Source organism: Geotrypetes seraphini, chromosome 3 (assembly GCF_902459505.1).
Source record: "Geotrypetes seraphini chromosome 3, aGeoSer1.1, whole genome shotgun sequence".
Taxonomy (NCBI): domain Eukaryota; kingdom Metazoa; phylum Chordata; class Amphibia; order Gymnophiona; family Dermophiidae; genus Geotrypetes; species Geotrypetes seraphini.
In genome coordinates this window covers 14,614,288-14,639,004 of record NC_047086.1, presented here as the reverse complement: position 1 = coordinate 14,639,004, position 24,717 = coordinate 14,614,288, and the positions used below count along the sequence as shown (strand labels likewise).

The window sequence follows — 24,717 nt, the reverse complement described above, 5'->3', positions numbered from 1 at the left end:
TTATGAAGTGAAAAACATCACAGCCTCTGCACTAAGAGTGATGGCGTAAAGAAGATTACTGCACATCTTTGAATTCTTTTTGAAATGCTGCAAAAAATGTATTAATTGTGAAGGACGCTACTTTAAAAAAGGACAATGTTCAGATTCTGTGGAGTCATCTGATTCTGAATAAAAAAAAGAAGTCTCATTATTTTTCAAACAGACCTCATAAATGCAGATTAGACAAAATAATTTTAGACCATTTGTTCTGGGAGAAAGCTTTACAGAAAGCTTGTCTGATTTATATTTTTAAAAGAGCTAAATTATGATTAAATATCATAAAATTGTATCTAAATATTGTATAAAACTAAGTTCTCTTAATTTAAGAAACTAGCATTAGAATGTTTGCAGGAACTCATAATGCACATGTAGCTCTGGCATATAATAACATATAAAGCCTGAGAGAAGAAAAATGAAATTGGCACCAAATGAAGGGATTTTTCTTGCACTTTAAATGCTTGAACCACTTTGATTGTGCTTGTTTAACTACAAAAACTCCCAATCCCTTTCCCTGATGTCATCATTCCACTAATGTCTCAAAGCCAACCTCATCAGTGATGTCACAATGGCTTCATTGTTCTATACTTGGCTCACTTATCGAACAAAGTGGTCTTCAGAAATTAATTAAGACCACTTTGTTCGATAAATTTATTACTTAATGAGAGTTTTATTACTGAAATTCTATTTTACAAATATTTGTATTTTTTTTACTGAATTATTGGATTTTGCCGACTGTCCAGCTCTTTTTCGTATAAACCGCCTAGAACTTTTGGTTATGGCGGTATAAAAGAATAAAGTTATTATTATTATTGAATTAGAGGAGTGCGTGGTACAGCCTCAGCACCCTGAAGTTGTGGGTTCAAACCCTGTGCTGCTCCCTGTGACCCTGGGCAAGTCACTTAATCCACCTCTGCCCCAGGTACATTAGAAAGATTGTGAGCCCACTGGGACAGACAAGGAAAATGCCTGAAGTACCTGTATGTGAACCGCTTTGAGTGTGGTTGTATAACTACAACATTTTTAAGTTTCATTAAAATTTGATTTAATCGCCTATCAATGAATTTCTAGGCGAATTACAAGTATATTTAAAATACAGGTAAAAACAATACAAATATATCAATTAAGAACAACAACTAGGTCATTAGTACTCAGACTTAATGGGGTGGGTCAGTAGAGTGGGCAGATTTGATGGGCTATAGTCCTTTTCTGCCGTCATCTTTCTATGTTTCTATGTTTCTAACTACATGAAATGACATTCCCTGGAGGGAAAACTCACAAAAAAATACATGAAGGGAAAAAGGGAAGAACAACAATAATTATAGAATAGAAAAGCATAAAAGGTTAACACAACTGGGTGGAGGAAATGAAGAAAGTTGAAAAAAAAAGATGATTTCAAGGTAGAAAAGAAAAAAACGACAAGAAAAGGAAAAAGTAAGTAGTAGGAAATAATAAAAATTTAAAAGGCTATATTTGGTTTAAGAAGGAAAAGTGTCTTTAAATAAGAAACTTTTTAGTTTACCTCTAAAATGATCTATTATTGTTTCTTCTCGTAGATATAAAGGCAAAGCGTTCCACAGCTGAGGTGCAGTTACAGAAAAAATTTCTAGACGCTTAATATCAATTATCCTCCATGAAGGAACAGATAGTCATTTCTGAGAGCTTGTAAAGGACAAAAACAAACAAATTTTATCACTTTTTACCCTAACCTATTGCTTTTTCCTTTTTTTGTTTTGCTTTCTCTTTTACGATTGTAGTTCTCCGACTCCTTCCTACCTTGCTATATTACTGAAATACGTGCTACATCTCTTTCTTTTTCCGTTTTTACCAAACTTCTCTTGGCATTCTAATGTAATTCCTTTTCGGTTCTTACCAACCCTCTCTCGGCACTCCATGTAATTTAATCACCTCACTCGTCATACCAATTTCCAGATCATTTATAAATATATTGAAGAGCATGGGTCCAAGCACCGAACCCTGAGGCACTCCACTGGTGACGCTTTCCAGTCTTAGTATTGTCCATTTACCCCCACTCTCTGTTTCCTATCCAACAGCCAGTTTTTAATCCATGTGAGTATTTCACCCTTGATTCCATGGCTTGCAATTTTTCAAAGTAATTGTTCATGTGGAACCTTGTCGAACACCTTCTGAAAGTCCAGATATATAATGTCGACCGGGTCGCCCTTGTCTATCTGCCTGTTGACTCCCTCGAAGAAGTGCAGCAAATTCGTCAAGCAAGATCTTCCTTTGCTGAAGCCATGCTGGCTGGTCCTTATCAGATTGTGTCCGTCAAGGTGCTCAATGATGTGGTCCTTTATCAGCACTTCTACCATCTTTCCCAGTACCGAGGTCAGACTCACCGGTCTATAGTTTCCCAGATCATCCCTCAAACCTTTCTTGAAGATCTGCGTTATAGTCGCCACCTTCCAGTCTTCCGAATCCTTCCCGATTTAATCGACAGGGCCGAATATGGAAAAGAATTGTTTTAAGCACAAAGGGTGGCATATTCACTGAACATGAGCCCTTCCTATTCACCTGTTGAAAGAGCCGTTTGATGTCCTTCATTGTTGTCAGTTTAAAAGCGCTGCATTGTGCCATAGGTAAAGAAGTTCTGATGGTTCATATGTTGAATCAGATTTTTGACCTGGAAGCATATGTTGTCGGATTCTTGTGCTGTTGGAGAATTAGCTACTGAGCAATAAGTGGTATACAAGTCCCAGTGCCTTTACTAATCACACAAGACTTGTTTCTGCACTTCCTGTCCCAGAAAATAAAAATTGCCTCTGAAGTGGACTCATGGAGTATAACAATTTTCAGTGAGACATATCAGGAAAACTATAAAGCTTCCAGATGCACAAAATTAACACATAGTAGCACTAGTTAAAAATGAGCAATAACAGATATTAAAGGAAAAGCTTTCATTTTTTATCTTTGGCACAGTGGTTTCCTGAAAGTGGCATTTTGTTACATGAAACTGCATAAAATCCCATGCTCGTATTTGTGCAGCTATGTTAACAGTTCATGCTTTTCGAGAACTTTTGAAACTCAAGCCAGATTATTCGCCGATTCCAACGTGGACAAATGCAAAGTAATGCACATTGGAAAGAATAACCCAAATCACAGTTATCAGATGCTAGGGTCCACCTTGGGGGTTAGCGCCCAAGAAAAGGATCTGGGTGTCATTGTAGATAATACGATGAAACCTTCCGCCTAATGTGCGGTGGTGGCCAAAAAAGCAAACAGGATGCTAGGAATTATTTAAAAAGGGATGATTAACAAGACTAAAAATGTTATAATGCCCCTGTATCGCTCCATGGTACGACCTCATCTGGAGTATTGCATTCAATTTTGGTCTCCTTATCTCAAGAAAGATATAGTGGTGTTAGAAAAGGTTCAAAGAAGAGCGACCAAGATGGTAAAGGGGATGGAACTCCTCTCGTATGAGGAAAGACTAAAACGGTTAGGGCTCTTCAGCTTGGAGTAGAACAGGTACAAGTGGATCGATTTTTCACTCCGTCAAAAATTACAAAGATTAGGGGACACTCGAAGTTACAGGGAAATACTTTTAAAACCAATAGGAGGAAATTTTTTTTGACTCAAAGAATAGTTAAGTTCTGGAATGCATTGTCAGAGGTTGTGGTAAGAGTGGATAGCGCAGCTGGTTTTAAGAAAGTTTGGACAAGTTCCTGGAGGAAAAGTCCACAGTCTGTTATTGAGAAAGACATGGGAGAAGCCACTACTTGCCTGGATCAGTAGAAAGGAATATTGCTACTCCTTGAGTTTTGGCCAGGTACTAGTGACCTGGATTGGCCACCGTGAGAACAGGCTACTGGGCTTGATGGACCATTGGTCTGACCCAGTAAGTTTATTCTTATGTTTCTCCAATACTGGCTCATTCTCCCACAATTGCCCATCACCTTTGCTCCCATATAGGAGGGTGTCCCTCCAATCCTCGTCCCTCACAAAGTCCTGCCATGATGAGAGCCCAGAGGATTGGCACCTAAGGTAAACAATGAACCACACTTCACTATGTTAACATGATGACTCCAGAGACTTAAGGATTAAAACAGTAAATAAAATATCCCCTTATGAGAATTCCATAAAGGTCTGAAAACCTATTTCTCTGCAAGATATCTTATTCACTGTAACAGATGACCAGATCCTCTATATGTTTGTGTTCTGGTTTTTAATATAAGATTGTCATTCCTCATGATGACTAGCTTCTTATTAACTTAGAAATTGGGGTATACGTATTAGCGATTCATAAATATTTATGTAATGTAATACAATAACTTCCCTCCTTAGTGTGAAGATTTTCAGTCTCTGGTAATCAGAGATGATACTGTGATGTCATAATGCCTAAGAGCTAATCTAATCGGTGATATCACAATGGCTTTGTTGTCCTATACTTGACTTGCTTTTATATTTTATATGAGTGATTTTGATTTCTAGACATCTCTTTTTTGTTTAATTAATGGGGAAATTTATCAACATGTGCTACTGTTAAGACATTAATTTATCATAAAGCACAAGATCTCATTGCATAAAATGAGACCCTGTACTAAACCAGCATGACTTGGGGTAAAATAGCTCATCATAACAGTAGCCCACATGGATTAGCCCCCTCCCCCCAAGTCCCCCAAAACAGGTGCCGATATTAGGAAGATACAAAAAAGAAGGTTTGGCAGCTCTAAAGCTATGCTTGATGTTGCAAAGACACCTTACTGGATTTTTGGTGTTTTCAGAATCAAGGATCGGGAAGTTGGAACCTAACCAGGTTTTTTTTTTTAAAAAAACACCTAAATCTATACCATCTCTGTAGGATGTGATTCCTTTAACTGGAACAAAGTAAGAATTAAACTGAACAAGTAAATCTTTGTGGAAAATGTTATACCCAGCAGTAAAAGACATAGACCCAGATTCTGTAAATGACATCAATAATGGCGCCTGCCTTAAAAATGTCAATCATGCAAAAGCAATAATCTCAAGGTACAGTCGTACATAACAACTAAAAATGCAAATAACGAACTGTGTACTGAATTTAGCAAGAAAAACCTCATTCACACTTTCTCATTGAAAATAAAGCAAACGAGACAGAAATCAAAATATATACAAAAAAATGGAGAAAACAAACCTCATACACGGACAGCCAGGACTCTACAGTACCCTAAGCCAGTGTTCTTCAATCTTTTTACACCCGTGGACCGGCAGAAATAAAAGAATTATTTTGTGGACCGGAAACCTACTAAGACTGAAATTTTAAAACACCATTTCCGCCCCATCTCCACAAGCTCGGTACCCACAAACCATCTGATCCCATCCGCACAAGCCTCAGTTATGATTTTATATTGATCGTATTTTATTAAAGTATAAAAAGAAACAATATTCTGTACAATTGTCATTTTATAAATATAAATATACAGAGCAAGGACCAACAAAACCCCTGTCTCCCCTCCCCTTCACATATATTCCCTCTACTATCAAGAAAACTGAACAAGCCAAGTTATTACAGAATGCTACACAGAAATATCATGCTAAGAGAATACTGCAGTCACACATGACAGGAATAGTGTTAGGGGAGTGATCCCTGGTCCGAGAGAGCCCTAAGCCAGATGGAAGCTAAAGAAGTACTGCCTGGCTTTGCCGCCCCCAGTTATGTCTCTAGCAGGATATATATTTCAAATCTGATATATTATAATGACAAAATAGAAATAAAATGATTTTTTTCTACCTTTTGTTGTCTCTGGTTTCTGCTTTCATCTTCTTTTCACTCTTTTCCTTCCAGCGTCTGCCCTGTCTCTTCAATCCAGCATCTTCCCGTTCCATCCACTGTCTGCCCTCTCCCCCTTCCATATGTATCTGACTTCTTTCTATGCCCCTCTCCCCTTTCAATCCAGCCTGTGCCTCCTCTCTCCTTTTTAAACAAAACTAAATTAAACTAAACCTTAAGTTTGTATACCGCATCATCTCCACGGAAGCAGAGCTCGACACGGTTTACAGGAATTACTAAAGAAAGGAACTCCAAAGGGAAGAAGAAGGGCTTGGTGGAAAGGAAAGAAGGAGGGGACTAAGTAGGGTGGAGAGGGAGGGAGTGGTTACATTATTCATTCCAGCTTCACTGCTTTCTTCATTTTTATCTCTCCTACACCAGATCTAGCATAGTTGTCCCTCTCTGCTTATTTCTCTGATGACCCCTTCCCATCATCAATCTCTCTACTTTATCATGCCCGTCTCTTCCCTTCCCCTCCTCTAATCTCCCTGCCAGCTGTTTCCTTCCTTTTTTCCTTATCTCTTCCCTCCTCCTCCTGTCCAGAGATAACTCTCTTCCCTTCCCTTCCTCCCCTCCCAGCAGCATCTCTCCTTATCCTTCCCTCCAGGTCCAGTAGCAGCTGTCCCTTTTTTATCCTTGTCCAGCACCTTCCCAGACTCCTTTCCCTCCTCCCCTCCCAGCAGCATCTCTCCTTATCCTTCCCTCCAGGTCCAGTAGCAGCTGCCGCTTTTTTCCCTTGCCCAGCAGCTTCCCAGACTTCTTTCCCTCCTCTCCTCCCAGCAGCATCTCTCCTTCTCCCTCTCCAGGTCCAGTAGCAGCTGTCCTTTTTTTCCCCTTGCCCAGCAGCTTCCCAGCCTCCAACAGTGGCTTTCTCCCCTCCCAGCAGCTCTCCTTACTTGCCAGCGCAGCAACTCAGAAGGCAGCCTCGGGTCCTTTGTTGGGTCGTGCCGCCTATGAGAAAAGATGAAGTTGCATCATCAGAGACGGCTGCAACTCAGCAAAAGCCCCAAAGCTGCCTTCCTGAATCGCTGCGCTGGTAAGTAAGGAGAGCTGCTGAGAGGGGAGAAAGTCACTGTCGGAGGCTCTCCATGATCTCTCCGGCCCTGAGTGGACCAGCTGGATATTTCGTCGATCTCGCCGGCCCTACGCAGACTGGCAGGAAATTGAAGTTAATCAATCTCGCCAGCCCTGCGCGGACCGGGAGAAATTTCCTGCAGACCGGCACAAGTCCACGGACCGGTGGTTGAAGAATAGTGCCCTAAGCTATCCATATCATCACTGGCCTGAAAAAACTCCATACATATATATCATAATTTTCCATTCTTTGTTTCATTCTTTCTTATCAGTATTAAAATCTTTTTCTGTCCTTATATAGAATGAGAGGTTAAATCTGCTAAAATATTATAACAATGGCAACAGTTCTGAGCTTCTGAGCAAAAAGTAGTAACAAGTTCATATAAAGAGGTCTAGTGAAACGTGATATAAACAGAGCAAACTTATCTTCAAGTAGCATTTCTCAGACGCTCTTTCATACAGTTCTTTAGTTTTTTCAAAACTGCTTCTTCCCGACAGAAAGCACTTCTGTTTCGCCTTGTCTCAGGCTACATCAGAGGAAATTGTGTCTTCTTATCGCCACATCTGAATGTCCAAATACGTTCGTGTAATAAGACCAACATGCAACAGCACCATTTACAGAATTGCGGCTATGTGAAAGGGAGGCGCTAGAAACGCAGGCCAGAGTTTTTAAAGGTCTACATTTCTGGCGCCTACCTTTCACAAGAAACGTGCCTTACAATGCCTAACGCCGTAGGCAGGACAACAGCAGCCTTTCTGGTGGCACCCTTAGGCACCTCCATTTTCTTTAAAACCGAGTTTTAATTGGTTTTTAATCGGTGCAATTAGTGCGCCGATTAAGCCAATTAAACCCAAGTAAGATGGCGGTAGGGTGCCTACTGCCACCTAACTTCGGCCTCCATCTTTAGAATTGGACCCATAGTAACTAAATAGGTAGATAAAATAGATTAATACTTGCTATGTAAAATATGCATCTCTCCTGATCTACCTGAAACCTCTGAAATTCGTCTGAGGGGGGGGAAATGGTTAGTTTTGCTTGTATATAAAAAGTGGAAATATTTCCTTCAGAAAGTATGAAAGGTTTGGTAAGAAAACAAAATTTAAGTGCAACATTACATTATTGCATTAAGATAAAACAGGTGTCCCAAGAAACATTTTCAGTCTGTTACCCACCTCAACCTCACCAAGAGCTGTGTCATACAGATATTAAGCAGAATAACTAGGAAGTGCACCAGCAGCAAGTCTGAGGAAAAGTGGGGAGAAGATGATGTACTGGGGAATGAGTCAGGGGGGCTGCCAAGCCTTGCAATGAAGAGCACAGCCTATGTGGCCTGTGTAAATCATGTTCTTTCTCTGCAGGAGTTAAACAGTGAAAAAGCATTACTCACGATCTATTATTAGCAGGTGATCCCTTGCTGCATGTAGTGCAGAAATGAAGGGAGAGGGAAGGAGGCCCAAGAGTGAATATTTGCAGCTGGAGATCATCTCTACATCTGACTTCACAGCTAAGAAGAAACCTGCAAGGTTTATTAATAATAATAAAGCTTTATTTACATCCCTTCATACCTTTATGGTTCTAGAGCAGGAGTGAGCAATTCCGGTCCTCGAGGGCCGGAATCCAATCAGGTTTTCAGGATTTCCCCAATGAATATGCATTGAAAGCAGTGCATACAAATAGATCTCATGCATATTCATTGGGGAAATCCTGAAAACCTGACTGGATTCCAGCCCTCAAGGACCGGAGTTGCCCACCCCTGTTCTAGACGGTATACAGTAGCGAAAAAGTACAAAGTGGACAACAAACCTTTTCAGTTCTAGACAGTATGTAGAAGTTGATAGCTACAAAGAGGGGACAGTAGTCAATACAAGTTAGGGAGTAGGGGGAAGAGAGGAGGGGGAAAAGGGGAAGTGAAGCGAGAAGAGAGGGGCAGAGGACTTTTAGAAAGGGGCTTGGAGGATCATATGAACTTGTCAAATAAGTGGGTTTTCAGTGCTCCTCTGAGAGCATGGTAAGTGGGGGAGCTCAAGAGGAGGTTGCGAAGGGTGTTGTTCCAGATGCCTGCTTGGAAGGAGAGTGTTCTGTCAAGGAATCGTTTGTAGTGGCATCTCTTGGGAGTTGGGCATGAGTATATCAACGTTTTGCGGGAGGGGGCTTTAAGAAGGGAAGGAGCAAGAGAAGAGTAGCTGAGCAGGTGTCCTCTTTCACTCGGACTTTAACACTAATAAGAAAGCTACTTGCTGCTCTACTTTTGTATCTGCCACGCTCTTTTCTTGTGTTGCCTTCGACATATTAAAACAGATCTAGGAATCTCCAGATTGGCCTCCAATACTAACGAAGCTGCAGGCAGCTATTTCTCTGTCCCGTTAACCAGTACTCTAGCCTTCCTTTCCACTCCAGCACGGACTCTTCACAACTGCTTTAAGATCTGGACACCCCCATCCCATCTTCCTTTATTGACATTTGCACTACCAACCTCCTTTGTTCCTTCCTTCACTGCCTTGCCCCCCTCACCCTTGCAACGCACACCCAGGCATCGGCAGACACAAGTGAAAGAAGGATCCTAAGTCAGATGCTCTTTTGATCTGATTTAATGTAGAAATGCAGAGATGAGGGGAAAATAGATTTTAAGCTGCTTATCCTAGGAATAAACTGTGTTTTACTTCATGCTTTGAATGAACAAGGTAATTTAAATGGACTACTTACAGCGGTCATTCTTTATTCCCTCTTCACCTGCTGCCTCGATATCTACATGGTGGATTTTCTGTCACAGCCACAAACTAAAGACAAAGCTTGTGGCTGGGAGTAGGACCCATCTCTTGAAACGAGCAGCAGAATGACTTAATCCCTCATATAGGATGTAATCAGGATTATGTGCCATGAAAATCTGTATACTAGTAATTTTACCTCCACAGCTCTTTTTTTACTTTTATTCAAAAATAATAATACGTAAAAATGTATTTAAAAAAATATAAAAACAAAAAATCTGAGACACTGACTACGACATTTCATCTTTACAATAATATAATCAACGATAAGAGTTAAAAACAACCAAAATGTTCACAATTTAGATGAGTCATCTTTTCTTCAATATGGATCAACCTGAAATATAGAAACATGATGGAAGATAAAGGCCAAATGGCCTATCCAGTCTGCCCATCCACAGTAACCATTATATTCTTTTTGTTTGTAAATCTTTATTCATTTTTATCTCTTACAACAAGTGTATAATAATCAACCAAAATAATTTTTACAAATTATTTGACAATCTTACTTATAATCATTAAAGTATAAAAGAATCCCTTCCCATCAACCCCACCCAATAACACTAAATCAATTATCAAATATCACATTACCCAATCCCACCCCTCCTGTAGCTTATATAATAACAAGGTGTTTAAGGTGTCTGATCATTAGAATATGTAATCAATGGCCCCCAAATCTTTTAAAATTATGATAATTCCCTTGCTGTAACCATTATATTCTAAATTTGATGACAACCCTTGAAGCATCTGAAGTTCCAGCATAGCACTTTTGCTATCTAACATCTCTGCAATTTTTTTCAAACAAAGTTCTATTACTCAGAAGTCAACAAATCTGTGAAATTGTCAGCCTCCTACTTGAAAGGTAAACATATTAAACAACAGATAGCCAGTATCAAATCAAACTCTGGAGAAATTCACATCACTTCTTCAAAAATATTAACAGAGTTCAGTTCTTTCTACAAATCCCTTATACATACTTCCGAAAGTACTGCTTCTTCTAAGATCATGTCTGAATTTCTACTAATACTACTATTAATTATTTCTATATCGCTACCAGACGTACGCACACAAGTTAACATTTTTCCTCTAAAATAAGGAGGAAAAATGTTCTCTGTTTATATTCAAGTATATATGGTACTTTGGTTTTCTTCTTGTCACGCCATCTCTATCCCAAGATGGCTGCAGATTGAACATACCGGTAGTATATTTTTATTTTTTTTTTTTTCATAGGTTACTGTATTTTTCGGTCCATAAGACGTACTTTTTCCACCCCCGAAAATGGGGTGCGTCTTATGGAGCGAAGATGACAACCTCCCCCGGCACCTTTTTAAAACACTGCCCATCCTTCCTTTTAAAACACCCCGGCCCGCCGACCTTTCCTTTTAAAACACCCTTGCCTGCCCACCCTTTTAAAACACCCCCTGCCCCGCAGTACCTTTTTAAGCACCCCTTAAGCCTGGTGATCCAGCGGTGTATGGGCCGGCAGGAGCGTGCTGTCTGCGCTGCTGCCTGGGCCAGCCCTGCTTTCAGAATGGCGGCAGTCAGTTCTCACGGGACTCGCAAGAACTGACTGCAGCCATTCTGAAAGCAGGGCGGGCCCAGGCAAAAGCACAGACAGCACGCTCCTGCCGGTCCATACACCGCTGGATCACCAGGCTTAAGGGGCACTTAAAAAGGTACTGCGGGGCAGGGGATGTTTTAAAAGGAAGGGCTGGCAGGTGGGTGTAGAGCCTGGCAAGAATTGTGGGATTGGGTGCAGAGCCTGACAGGGAGTGAGGAAGGCTGGGTGCACAATTTGGTTCAGAATGGTTTTTTTTTTTTTCTTGTTCTCCTCCTCTAAATTTGGGGTGCATCTTATGGTGAGGTGTGTCTTATGGCGGGAAAAATACGGTATTTATGTTTCATATTTTATTTAAAATTTTATGTACATCCTCTGCCCTTATCACAACTGATTGATATGATCCCTCCGAAGAAAAGTAGAGCCTCTTATTACCAAACATACTTATGACCAGTTAAAACATATTGATTCTTTATTAAATGTTCCAATTTCTAAAACATTTTCTATGCCTATATGGAATAACACACTTTTTCTAACAGACAAGGTAATATCAACTATAAAAAAAAAACCTTAGTACGCATGCGCACTTGAAACTCTGTGCCTCTGTGCACTGTGCTTCCATGCCACACATGCGCTGTAGAATACTTCGCCTTCTGCCACCGATCACCCATGCCTGCATCCACTGATTCCCTGCCTTCTGCCCCGATTGCTGACGCCGGCTGACTTCCTGCCTACGCTGCAGGGACTCCTCTTCTCATCCCTGGACCAGCAGCGGCAGCAGCCACGGTTTCATCAAGCAGCCCCGGGGCCTTTGCTAGGCCCGCCTCGATGATGCGAGGCGAGCCGGCATAGCAAAAGCCCCGAGGCTGCCTGATGAAACCGTGGCTAAAGCTAAACTAAAGCTAGCGGATGCTGAACAGGGGGAGCAGGGAAGGGAGAAGGAGTACTACTGGACAGGGGGGAGGTAAAAGGAAGGGAGAAGGGTTATTGCTGCACAGGGGGAACAGGGAAGAGGTAATGCTGGACAAGGGGGGAGGTAAAAGGAAAGGAGAAGGGGTACTGCTGGACAGAAGGAGCAGGGAAGGGGTACTGCTGGACAGGGGGGTAGGTAAAAAGAAGGGAAAAGGGCTACTACTGGACAGGGGGAGCAGGGAAGGAGTACTGCTGGACAGGGGGAGCAGGGAAGGAGAACCTCTGGACAGGGGGAGGTAAAAAGAAGGGAGAAGGTCTACTGCTGGACAGGGGGAGCAGGGAAGGGGTACTGCTGGACAGGGGAGAAGTAAAAAGAAGGGAGAAAGGCTACTGCTGGACAGGTGGAGCAGGGAAAGGTTCTGCTGGACAGGGGGAAGGTAAAAGGAAGGGAGAAGGGCTACTGCTGGACAGGAGCAGCAGGGAAGGGGTACTTCTGAACATGGGAGGTAAAAGGAAGGGAGAAGAGGTGCTGCTGGAGTAGGGAAGGGAGAAGGGGTACTGCTGGATAGGGAGGAGGTAAAAGGAAGGGAGAAGATGGGGGAGGGAAGAAGGACCAGAGGAGAAGCATGCAGGAGGCCCTGGAAACATAGTTAAAAGCACAGAAAAATAAAGTCACCAGACAACAAAGGTAGGGAAAATTATTTTATGAATAATAAGCGCGCATGTGCACTTGAAACTCCGTGTGTCTGTGCCTCCGCATGCGCAGTACACCGCCGTGCCTTCTGAGAGCAAAAGGCAAAGGAAGGGAGAGACGGCCGTGGTCGGAAGGTGGGCATGACTGTCTGGAAGGAGAACCGGTCATGTTCTGAAGGAACAGACCGCCTCCATTTGGGAGTGACAGAGGGGGTCAGAACAGTCCAGGAGCAGAGGCAAATGAGACCGGCCCGGTGAGGGCAAAGTTGACAGAAACTGTCACAGTTTGGGGAGGGTGGGGAGAGAATCCCGGTGTGAAGGAGTGGAGAAACAGAGGGGGGTCAGAAAGTGCGTTGTGAGTGGGTTCGCTTGCCCGGGAAGCCAAGGAGCTGGAGGTAAAATGGAGGAGAGCTGCGATCGGACATCTTGCCTGCATCTCCGGAACACATCCTATCTACCCCCGCAATTGCCCCAGCTGGAAAACACAAAAAAAGCTGAATCTTCCCTTTCAACCGACTAGAAAGAAAATGAAATCCTTGCAGACAAGAGGCAGGGAGAGAGACAGAAAGAAAGACACACACAGAAAGACGGGGGGGCAAGGAGAGAGACAGAAAGAAAGACAAGAGGGCAGGGAGAGAAAGACAGAAAGAAAGACAGACAGACAAGACAGTGAGTAGGGAGAGAGACAAAAAAAAAAGATACACAGAAAAACAGGGGGCAAGGAGAGAGACAGAAAGAAAGAAAGAAAGAAAGACAGACAAGGGGCCTGGTCGAGAGAAAGAAAAACAGAAAGAAATGCCTCAGTGCCCCATTGTGCTAAAAGTCTACACATCTATTCTAGCACCCGTGTAACAGGCTTAAACACTACTGTTGAAATAAAACAAAAACATAAATGTTAGCCAATAAAAAAGGTGGTATTTATTTTTCCTTTATGTTTTTGTTTTATTTCTACATATTACCTTGAAGAGTAGACTAACATAGCCACCACACCTTTTCACTCTAATAAACAAGAAACCATTTTTCTGGCCCCAGTGGCAAAAGCATAATATATGGGCTATTAGTTCTTTTGTTGATCCTGTAACAAAAAATTGGAAAACTCCAAATGAGATCTGCAATTCACAAAAGACCAATCCTAGTCCCTAGTCTGCAAACAATCCCGGACTTGTATAACCTATGTAATAAAATGCTATCAACAGGCCATACCGCACGTCTCAATTTTATAAAACTCTTAAAACAATTATCTTCTTCAAATTGAAAAGGTTTACGTAAATGCTGGGTTGAAGATATAAACCAGAATCTTTCTGATTTTGAATGGGACCTAGATTGGTGTTCTTTATTTAATCTTTCAGATCTTCGTCTATTATACAATCATTGTACTGTACTGTTCAAAGAGCTCTATGGACCTCTTTAAAATCTCATCAAATTAACTCTATGTTTTTCAAAAGAATGCTGTTCCTGCAAACAGGTCACTGGAAATATTAAACAGTTTTAAATGTAAATGTGTAAAAAAAAAAAAAAAAAGTTTTGGTCAAAAATATGGATAACTATTAGAAAAAAAATTAATTTATCTGTCCCCATTTCCCCTAAAATTGCTACGAGAGTTATTTATTTGCTCTTCTTGGAAAGGTTTTTCTTAGATAAGTTGTGATAAATGTGGAACTTAACTTGTTTAACCTTTAGATGAATGAATCTTGTCAATTGCAAGATTTGTGTTTAATTATGTATTTTTATTGTATGGACTAGCTGATGCCCCGGCGTTGCACGGGTATTTAATTATAGCAATAACACAGTAAATGGATTCAAATAAAGATACTTTATAGTGGTGAATGAAATTATTTTTTTACAGCTTTATAAAAAGTACAATATTCAAATTATAATGTGAAATATTTGACAAAATGAATACAATACAACTAACACAAAACTTGATTAATAAACAACATTTTAAGTTTCACCTCCAGGAGCAAGAACATATAAATTCTTGGGTGAACCCACCCTTGAGCAAGCAACATAGAGTTGTCCATGGGAAAAACAGGGGGATCTTAAATCCACTCCACAGTATGTAATAGTCTGTCCCTGTGATTTGTTGATTGTAATAGAGAATGCAAGTCTCACTGGAATTTGCAATCTCTTAAACTGAAAAGGAAGATCTGTTGGAATAAGTGGCATCCAAAAGTTTCAGTATTGATTTAAACAACTCAATATGTGGAAACTCAGGTTGAAAAGAAACTCCATGCAGTTTTTTCCCGGTTCAGAATGGAACCTGTGTTCCTAGTTCAGCATATGTGAGTACTCATGTAATGTAATAACATTATGAACTGGGGTGCATGAAGGAAACAGTTACAAACACAGTTAGAACATACAAACTCTATATGTATGGTGTCCGTGGTAGAATAGAAACGATGTCCCTAGTGGTTATAGTGTCATAGAAAGTGTTTTATAGTTGGAATTACTGTGAGAATGGCAGCTTTTTACATTTTTTCCATTGACAGGAATGGGTGAAATCTGATTTTGTTTGTAGCTCCGCCCACGTGTGCAGGTGGGCCGCGAGACCCCCAGAACATATCACCCCAGGTAGTGAGGGATCTGCATACCAAGTTTCGTTCAAATCGGTCAAGCCGTTTTTGAATTACTGTGATAATGGCAGCTTTTTACATTTTTTCCATTGACAGGAATGGGTGAAATCTGATTTTCTGTTTGTAGCTCCGCCCACGTGTGCAGGTGGGCCGCGAGACCCCCAGAACATATCACCCCAGGTAGTGAGGGATCTGCATACCAAGTTTCGTTCAAATCGGTCAAGCCGTTTTTGAATTACTGTGAGAATGGCAGCTTTTTACATTTTTTCCATTGACATGAATGGGTGAAATCTGATTTTCTGTTTGTAGCTCTGCCCACGTGTGCAGGTGGGCCGCGAGACCCCCAGAACATATCACCCCAGGTAGTGAGGGATCTGCATACCAAGTTTCGTTCAAATCGGTCAAGTCGTTTTTGAATTACTGTGAGAATGGCAACTTGTTACATTTTTTCCATTGACATGAATGGGTGAAATCTGATTTTCTGTTTGTAGCTCCGCCCACGTGTGCAGGTGGGCCGCGAGACCCCCAGAACATATCACCCCAGGTAGTGAGGGATCAGCATACCAAGTTTCGTTCAAATCGGTCAAGCCGTTTTTGAATTACTGTGAGAATGGCAGCTTTTTACATTTTTCCATTGACATGAATGGGTGAAATCTGATTTTCTGTTTGTAGCTATGCCCACGTGTGCAGGTGGGCCGCGAGACCCCCAGAACATATCATCCCAGGTAGTGAGGGATCTGCATACCAAGTTTCGTTCAAATCGGTCAAGCCGTTTTTGAATTACTGTGAGAATGGAAGCTTTTTACATTATTACCATTGACATGAATGGGTGAAATATGATTTTATGTTTGTAGCTCCGCCCACGTGAGCAGGCGGGCCGCGAGACCCCCAGAACATATCACCCCAGGTAGTGAGGGATCTGCATACCAAGGTCAAGCCGTTTTTGCGTGATCGCGGCACATACACACACACACACACACATACACACATACATACCTCCGATTTTATATACCGTATTTTCACGCATATAACGCGCGCGTTATACGCGTTTTTACCTACCGCGCATACCCCTCGCGCGTTATATGCGTGAGCGCGGTATACGAAAGTTTTAAAACATAGTTCCCACCCCGCCCGCCGCCCGATTCACCCCCCCAGCAGGACCACTCGCACCCCCACCCCGAACGACCACTCGCACGCGCTCCCACCCGCACCCGCATCCACGATCGGAGCAAGAGGGAGCCCAAGCCCTCTTGCCCGGCCGACTCCCCGACGTCCGATACATCCCCCCCCCCCGGCAGGACCACTCGCACCCCCACCCCGAACGACCGCTCGCACGCGCTCCCACCCGCACCCGCATCCACGATCGGAGCAAGAGGGAGCCCAAGCCCTCTTGCCCGGCCGACTCCCCGACGTCCGATACATCCCCCCCCCCGGCAGGACCACTCGCACCCCCACCCCGAACGACCGCTCGCACGCGCTCCCACCCGCACCCGCATCCACGATCGGAGCAAGAGGGAGCCCAAGCCCTCTTGCCCGGCCGACTCCCCGACGTCCGATACACCCCCCCCCCCCCCGGCAGGACCACTCGCACCCCCACCCCGAAGGACCGCCGACTTCCCGACAATATCGGGCCAGAAGGGAGCCCAAACCCTCCTGGCCACGGCGACCCCCTAACCCCGCCCCGCACTACATTACGGGCAGGAGGGATCCCAGGCCCTCCTGCCCTCGACGCAAACCCCCCTCCCCCCCAACGACCGTCCCCCCCAAGAACCTCCGACCGCCCCCCAGCCGACCCGCGATCCCCCTGGCGACCCCCACGACCCCCCCACCCCCCTTCCCCGTACCTTTGGTAGTTGGCCGGACAGACGGGAGCCAAACCCGCCTGTCCGGCAGGCAGCCAACGAAGGAATGAGGCCGGATTGGCCCATCCATCCTAAAGCTCCGCCTACTGGTGGGGCCTAAGGCGCGTGGGCCAATCAGAATAGGCCCTGGAGCCTTAGGTCCCACCTGGGGGCGTGGCCTGAGGCACATGGGCCCAACCCGACCATGTGCCTCAGGCCGCGCCCCCAGGTGGGACCTAAGGCTCCAGGGCCTATTCTGATTGGCCCACGCGCCTTAGGCCCCACCAGTAGGCGGAGCTTTAGGATGGATGGGCCAATCCGGCCTCATTCCTTCGTTGGCTGCCTGCCGGACAGGCGGGTTTGGCTCCCGTCTGTCCGGCCAACTACCAAAGGTACGGGGAAGGGGGGTGGGGGGGTCGTGGGGGTCGCCAGGGGGGTCGCGGGTCGGCTGGGGGGGCGGTCGGAGGTTCTTGGGGGGGCGGTCATTGGGGGGAGGGGGGTTTGCGTCGAGGGCAGGAGGGCCTGGGATCCCTCCTGCCCGTAATGTAGTGCGGGGTGGGGTTAGGGGGTCGCCGTGGCCAGGAGGATTTGGGCTCCCTCCTGGCCCGATATTGTTGGGGAATCGGCGGTCCTTCGGGGGGAGGGATGTATCGGACGTCGGGGGGGGGGCATCAGGCTTTCAGGATGGGGACAGACCTTCAAGGGGGGACAGTGCACGGAAGTCAGGGGGGGTGAACAGAGAGTCGGGACAGCGCACGGAAAGTCAGGGCAGGCGAAAGGAGCGTCGGGCAGCATGCGCGGTATACCCGTGAGCGCGGTATACCAAAGTTTTTGTACATATCATCGTGATTTCTGCGCGCTATACCCGTGTGCGCGTTTTATACGGGTGCGCGTTATTTGCGTGAAAATACGGTATATAGATACCACTGAGATTCCAGGTGGTATATAAATTTCATATATATATATTGCTAAGAAAACAAATTCTTGTACTTATTTAACAAAAATGGTCTGCTTTGAATTGTTACTTATCTTTGTTATATATTTTTCTTGTTAGGCAACTTTTGTATGAGGTTCTGTATGTTGTTATATATATATTTCTCAATAAATAAAGACTGAAAAAAAATGTATATCTTTGTCCCGGGACATCCGTCTTTGCAATAATTATCCCCCTCTTTTACCAACACAGTGGTGGTAACTGCTCCAGCGCTCATAGGAAATCTGAGCGTCGGAGCAGTTACCGCCGCTGCCGGTGCTAAAACCCACGCTACGCATTTGTAAAAGAGGGGGTATGTTTTGTTATATTTCCTAAAAGTTAATTTTAAGAAAGTTTCAACAACAAAAAAATTACACATTTCCATCATCAGGTCAATAATTTTCAGTGAAAGTTTGTGATATCTACAATCAGACCAACCTATTTTTAAGGAAATCAAATATATTTTGGGACCGAAGTTTATTTTCAAATAATTTTAATAAAGAAGGGATTAAAAAAAAACCCCTGAAGATTAAAAAAAGCAGGCCAGAACTCTATTCCCTAAGGGGTCCTTTTATCAAGCTGCGGTAGGGGGTTTAACGCGCGTAATACCACACGTTAAACTGCCTGTTGTGCTAGCCACTAATGCCTGCATTAAGCAGGCATTAGTTTTTTAGCCGGCCGCGGGGGTTAGCACCTGATGAAATGTCCGACGCGCTAACCCCGCTAGCACGGCTTGATAAAAGGACCCCTAAGGATTTTCCCTTTTCTCAGTTTACCTGATTGTAATAAAGTATGAAAAAGTTATTCATAAGCAATTTTAAGTATGTTTGTTTCCTTAACTGGGTGGAAATTAGCTCACACTTTTTTAGTAGTACAGTAAAACCTTGGATTGCAAGTAACTTGGTTTGCAAGTGTTTTGCAAGAGAAGCAAAACATTTTATTAAATTTTAACTTGATATACAAGCAATGTCTTGCAATACAAGTACATACAGTATACACGCGTCACATCATTACTACTGAGCCGATGGCTCTTCTCTCTCTGATGCTGCAGGAGTGTAGTGACTGTTCTAAACGAGCGAGGTCTTGCAATACAAGTACATACGGTATACACACGTCACATCATCACAACTGAGCCGATGGCTCTTCTCTCTCTGACGCTGCGGGAGTGTAGTGACTGTTCTAAACGAGCGAGGTCTTGCAATACAAGTACGTATAGAATTTTGTATTAAAGTTTTGGGGTCGTGGAACAAATCGTCTGAGTTTCCATTATTTCCTATGGGGAAATTTGCTTTGATATGCGAGTGCTTTGGATTACAAGCACGCTTCTGGAACAAATTATGCTCGCAAAGCAAGGCATGACTGTATTTCAAAGTGAGTTGCATTCAGGTACAGTAGCTATTTCCCTGTGCCCAGAGGGATTACAGTCTATGGGGCTCTCTGTGTGTGCTGAATGCCGAGTCATATCTATGGGCCACATGGCACTTAATGCACGCTAATGTCCATTAGCGCCCAGTAAGCTTTTGTAAAAGCGCCCCTAAGTTTGTACCCAAGGTAATGGAGACTTGAGTAACAGCCAAGATCATAACCAGCAGCAACAGCGGGATTTGAACCTACTCAGTGCTCAAAACCACTCCACGTGTATTAACAATAGCAGTGACTAGAGTTTAGAAAAGGCAATGCAGTTCTGACTTTTGGGGATCCTGTTTGTATTTTCCAAGTAGGCACCTTGTCCTATGAGAAACATTATTTTGATTTTACTTTATGAATACCTACGCCCAATGTTGCCCATTTGTTCGGCCCCCCTTGCTGTATAAACACAAAACTCCAGTTAACAAAGAGACTTGCTAGGTCATAAAACTGAAGAGATAGATAAGCAGAAGCTGTTTTCTGTGCCACATTAGTTGTGACATTCCTGACACATGATATTTCTCCAAATAAATACTGTCATTTACCATAAAAAGCCCAATTGGCCTGCCTCTTTATTCTTGCCTTTACTATTAAGGATATTTGACCTTGTATAAATAGAAGCTTTTAATCCTGGTGAGTTTTTGTTCAGGTACAAACTTAGGGCTCCTTTTACTAAGCCGCGATAGCGTTTTTAGCTTGCGCTAAACCCGCGCTACGCGGCTAGAACTAACGCCAGCTCAATGCTGGCGTTAGCGCAGCTTCGTAAAAGGAGCCCTAAGCTGCGCTAGCGGTTTTAGCGCGCGCTAAATTGCCCCACGCGCTAGACACTAAGGCCAGCATTGAGCTGGTGTTGTTAACACTAGCGCACCTCGGTAAAAGGAGCCCTTAAGGGCTGTAAGCATAAGTGCAACATTAGGGGAAATTTAACCCGTTCTGCACTTCCAGCCCGCAGCTGTCATTTTCTGCTCTGGAAGCAGATCCGGCTTTCACAAACGGAGCTGAAAGTGACGAAAACCAAAAATCCTCCTAAGCCAAGCCCCGGGACAACGAGCAAAGAGCCGCCACCGAGAGAAAGCATCACGGGAGCCGCCTTTTACCTTTTTCGCCTGTTAAGTGGAGCCACGGGTCCGAGGATCCGGTTTTTACCTATCCCCCCCCCCCCTCCCGCTTCCCCGGTAGTCCAGCAGATCCTAGCACCCCTCCCCCTCTGCCCGTCCACACCGTGTGGAACGGATCTGGCCGACCACGCCCCCTCCTCCCCCGACCCAGCGCCCAGAGCTCTACCTCGTGCAGGGAGCGCGAGCGCCGCGGGCTGCGTCCTCGTCCTTCAACCGTCTCTATGCAAATGGCGCCTCGCGACTCCTTCCAACGTACGTCCCGACGCAGCCGCTGCCTATCTGGGGCCAGGTAGAGTTCCAGTCCTCGGAGCGGAATTGGGGAGGGGGAGGGGCAGGCAAGCACGTGTTTAGAGAGGGAAGAAGGCTGACGACAGGGCCTGGGGTGAGTACTGGGAGGTTAGGGGTTGGAGCACTAGGGTTTGCGCTACAGGGCTGAGGAAAGAGAGCTGGTTTGTGGCTAAGGCACATGAAAAATATCGTGTTTCCCCGAAAATAAGCCCTAGTGCATGGGGGGGGGGGGGTGTCAAAATTAATATAAGACACTGTCTTATTTTCGGGCTAGGTCTTATTTTGGGTTTCTCTCCTTCACCCCAATTCTTCCTCTTTTCTTTCTCTCCTCCCCACATGTGCAGCATCTTTCCTCCCCTCTCACCCATCCCCTTGTGCAGCATCTTTCTATCTCTCCCATCCCGCTGTGGGGGCAGAACCCTTGCACTGTGCACAGCATCTTTCTATCCCTCCTGCAGCAGAACCCTTGCACAGCTTCTATCCCTCCCTTCCGTGCAGGCGCAGCAGAACCCTTGAGCAGTCGTCCCCCCCTGCCATGCTGCCGAACTCCGGCTGATCCTCCCATCCTGCCATCTCTCCCTCCCATCCAAATCCCTCCCACCGTGAGACCTACAAAGAGCAGCGTCGGCAGCATTCTAAACAGGTTGCTTCGTGGCCTTCTCCTGCCGGGGCCTTCCGTGTGCTGCGTTACTGATAGCATCATCAGTGATGCGGCAGAGGATCAGCGGGGTTCGGACGGGTGGGAGAGATGGAAAGATGGGTGGGTCAACAAGGGTTTGGCTGTGCGGCAAGGGCAGGGGGAAGCGCTGCTGCCGGCGAATCCAGGAACATTCGGGTTAGGCTTCCAGGGACTAGGGCTTATTTTTGGGGTAAGGGTTATATTAAGACCTACCTCGAAAATCATGCTAGGGCTTATTTTCGGAGAAACACTGTGTGTGTATAAATATATATATATATATATATATATATATATTTTTTTTTTTTAATTAACTGGTTGACCAAAGGGGATCTGTCCTGCAGCCCTGCCCGAGGCCCCTCCTCCACTTCCTGAGGTATCCAGCATCTCTCTTCTTTCCTACCTCAGGTCCCCCCAGGACCATGAGCATCTTTTTTACATAGTGACACATCAATCTGTACTATTCATCTTTTAGTTTTCATAATGCTTCAGACATGATATTTTAGAATTATAAACCACTTTTTACGTGTGTGTTTTTATTTACAATTTCCATACTTTGACCTCTTATGAAAGACATATAACGATAAATTAGAAACAATCAGTACGTGATCAAGTTTCAAGTTTTGATTAAAATTTGATCTACCGGTAATCGCTTATTTTGTTTTACTGAGCAAAATACAATAATAAAAGTCATTAAAACACACACAAAAAAAGAAAAAAAACATATACTATTACAATTTAAGAACTAAATATAAAATAGGGTAAACAAATTGACGTACAAACCAACTAATACAGAACAAGAAGTACAATTTAGTTTTTTTAAAGTTCAAAAGAGTAACATGTATGGAAAGTACGTTGGGTTTAAAACTGTGTTCTTCAACCACCAGTCTGCAAAAATTTCCTGTCGGTCCATGCAGGATCGGCACGTGCCTCGGGCCCCGAGATCAGGAGGGGCCCGATGAGCTGGATACAGGCAGAGAAACTAAAGTGTGCCACTGAGGTATCGGAACTAGTGTCTGCACAGTTGCTTGAGTTAGGCCTGATGTGTGGCTGATGCCGAGGGAGGGGTGACTTGCTCCGCCCCCCCCCCCCGGCACGGTACAGAGTTAGCGTTTTTTGTAATGTTGTTCTTTTGCGTCCATCGCTTTTACTTGGTCCCACGGGCTGTGCGAGTGATGTCAGCCTTTCGTATTAATATATAGAGGGACGCCAGTTTCTTTTTCTCTCCCTACTATTTCCTGTGAAGCAGGCTCTGCGTTTTGTGGTTCACTTTCACCCGTTGTGAATAAACTTTGCTCCCCAAGGGTTTCCCCCTTCCTATCATCATTATTTTGTTTTCCGGGGGAGGGGGGGTTAATTGATTTTCTTTGTCTAGTTGGCGGGATAGGATTTAAACCCCTGAACCACATTCCCAGCTTGGTGCTTGAAGGCCAAGAGGGATGGAGCAGGGTTTGGGGGTTTTTGTATGAAAGGAGGATCTAGGTTTAAAAGAGTGTTCTTCAACCGCCAGTCCACGGACCAGTGCCGATTCGCAAAATAATTCTTTTATTTCCGCCGGTCCATAAGTGTAAAAAGGTTGAAGAACACTGGTTAAAAAGAAGGAGAGAAAAGAAAGGGGTGGGTCCCACTAGGCCTTGATCATGCTTGGGTCCTCATCTCAAGGCTCCATCAAATCCATGATGAACATAGAAACATGGAGGCAGATGAAGCCCATATGGCTTATCTAGTCTGTCTAATATTTGGTTTATCCCCAAGCTACATCACCCCTCACTTCACCCTTAACCACAACTATAAGAACTCCCGAAAAATTCATCTCTTCGCCTTCCCCTCCCTAAAACTATACCACTCAAAAAAATTCCTTGACAAAAGCTACGCCTTCCAAGCCGCCAAACTAAACCCTTGGCTAGCCCAAATGTTCCTCAAGGCCTACAACTACCTCGACTTTAGAAAATTACTCAAAACTCACCTATTCTGAGACCAAGACCCTTAATGCCCCTTTTCAATCCTCCCCCTGTTCTGATCTACTCCCCTCCCCCATCTCCCTCCTCTCCCCCCTACTTCTCTCCTTGCTGTTCGCAACTCTATGATCAATTCGATATGTAACCACTTGTAACTACTCTCGCCTTGCTGTTTGCAACTCTGTGATCAATTTGATATGTAACCACTTGTAATCTCTGTCTAACTAATGTGAACCGCCTAGAACTCTTCGGGGTATGGCGGCATACAAAAATAAAGTTATTATTATTATTATAACCATGCCATCTCCTAAAACCCTCCTCTCCCTTAGAGATCCAAAGTACTTGTCCCATGCTTTCTTGAATTCAGATCCCCTTTTTGTCTCCAGTATGGTACCTCCACCATTCCAAGGATTCACTACCCTTTCAGTGAAAAAGTGTTTTCTGATGTTACTTCTGAGTAGGGTTGCCAGGCGTCCGGATTTCCCTGAACACGTCCTCCTTTTGACGAAGACCACTGACCATTTTAGTATCATTCTCCCCTGTTTATATCTTTGTGAAAGTGCGGTCTCCAGAATTGTTTACAATAGAATTCTAAATGAGATCTCACCAGAGTGTTAGACGGGGGCATCAATACCTCCTTTTTCCTACTGGCCGTACCTCGCCCTGTGACCCTAGCTTTCATTGTCACCCTTTCAACCTGTTTGGCCGCCCACAGTGTTCTGCTATCCACAAGTACACACACACACACACTCAGTGACCTGGAGAATCCCAGAACTTTCCACTTTGTAGCAGAGGCATTTTCCGGGGGGGGGGGAGAGGGGGGTGTTCACATGTACAAGAATTTTATTTTCAATAATTTATATTCCACATATCCTACAATTCTATGCGGATCTCAAGCATTTTTCCCTAACTGTCCCGGCAGGCTCCCACTCTTATCTAACGTAAGCATGTTTTTTGTGCGCATGCGCAGGCAAACCTGGAAGTGAAGCATACCTTGGTACCATACTTCTGTGCCTTTAAATATAAGCCTTTCAAATTCTTTATTCATTGGAAGGTTTATACTGGTCTCCTTACCTC

At 44.2% G+C, this 24,717-nt stretch overlaps 1 protein-coding gene across 1 annotated transcript in view; it reads right to left on the bottom strand.

The window, feature by feature from the left end:
- The window catches only part of BVES (blood vessel epicardial substance), a 265,683-nt gene that overhangs the window by 94,411 nt on the left and 146,555 nt on the right, over positions 1-24,717 (bottom strand). The window contains exons 5-6 of the mRNA XM_033936311.1: positions 13,766-13,778; positions 8,269-8,397 (exon numbers count right to left, since the gene is read on the bottom strand). Coding sequence (XP_033792202.1) covers positions 8,269-8,397; positions 13,766-13,778 — 142 coding nt within the window. The remainder of the gene's footprint in view (positions 1-8,268; positions 8,398-13,765; positions 13,779-24,717) is intronic.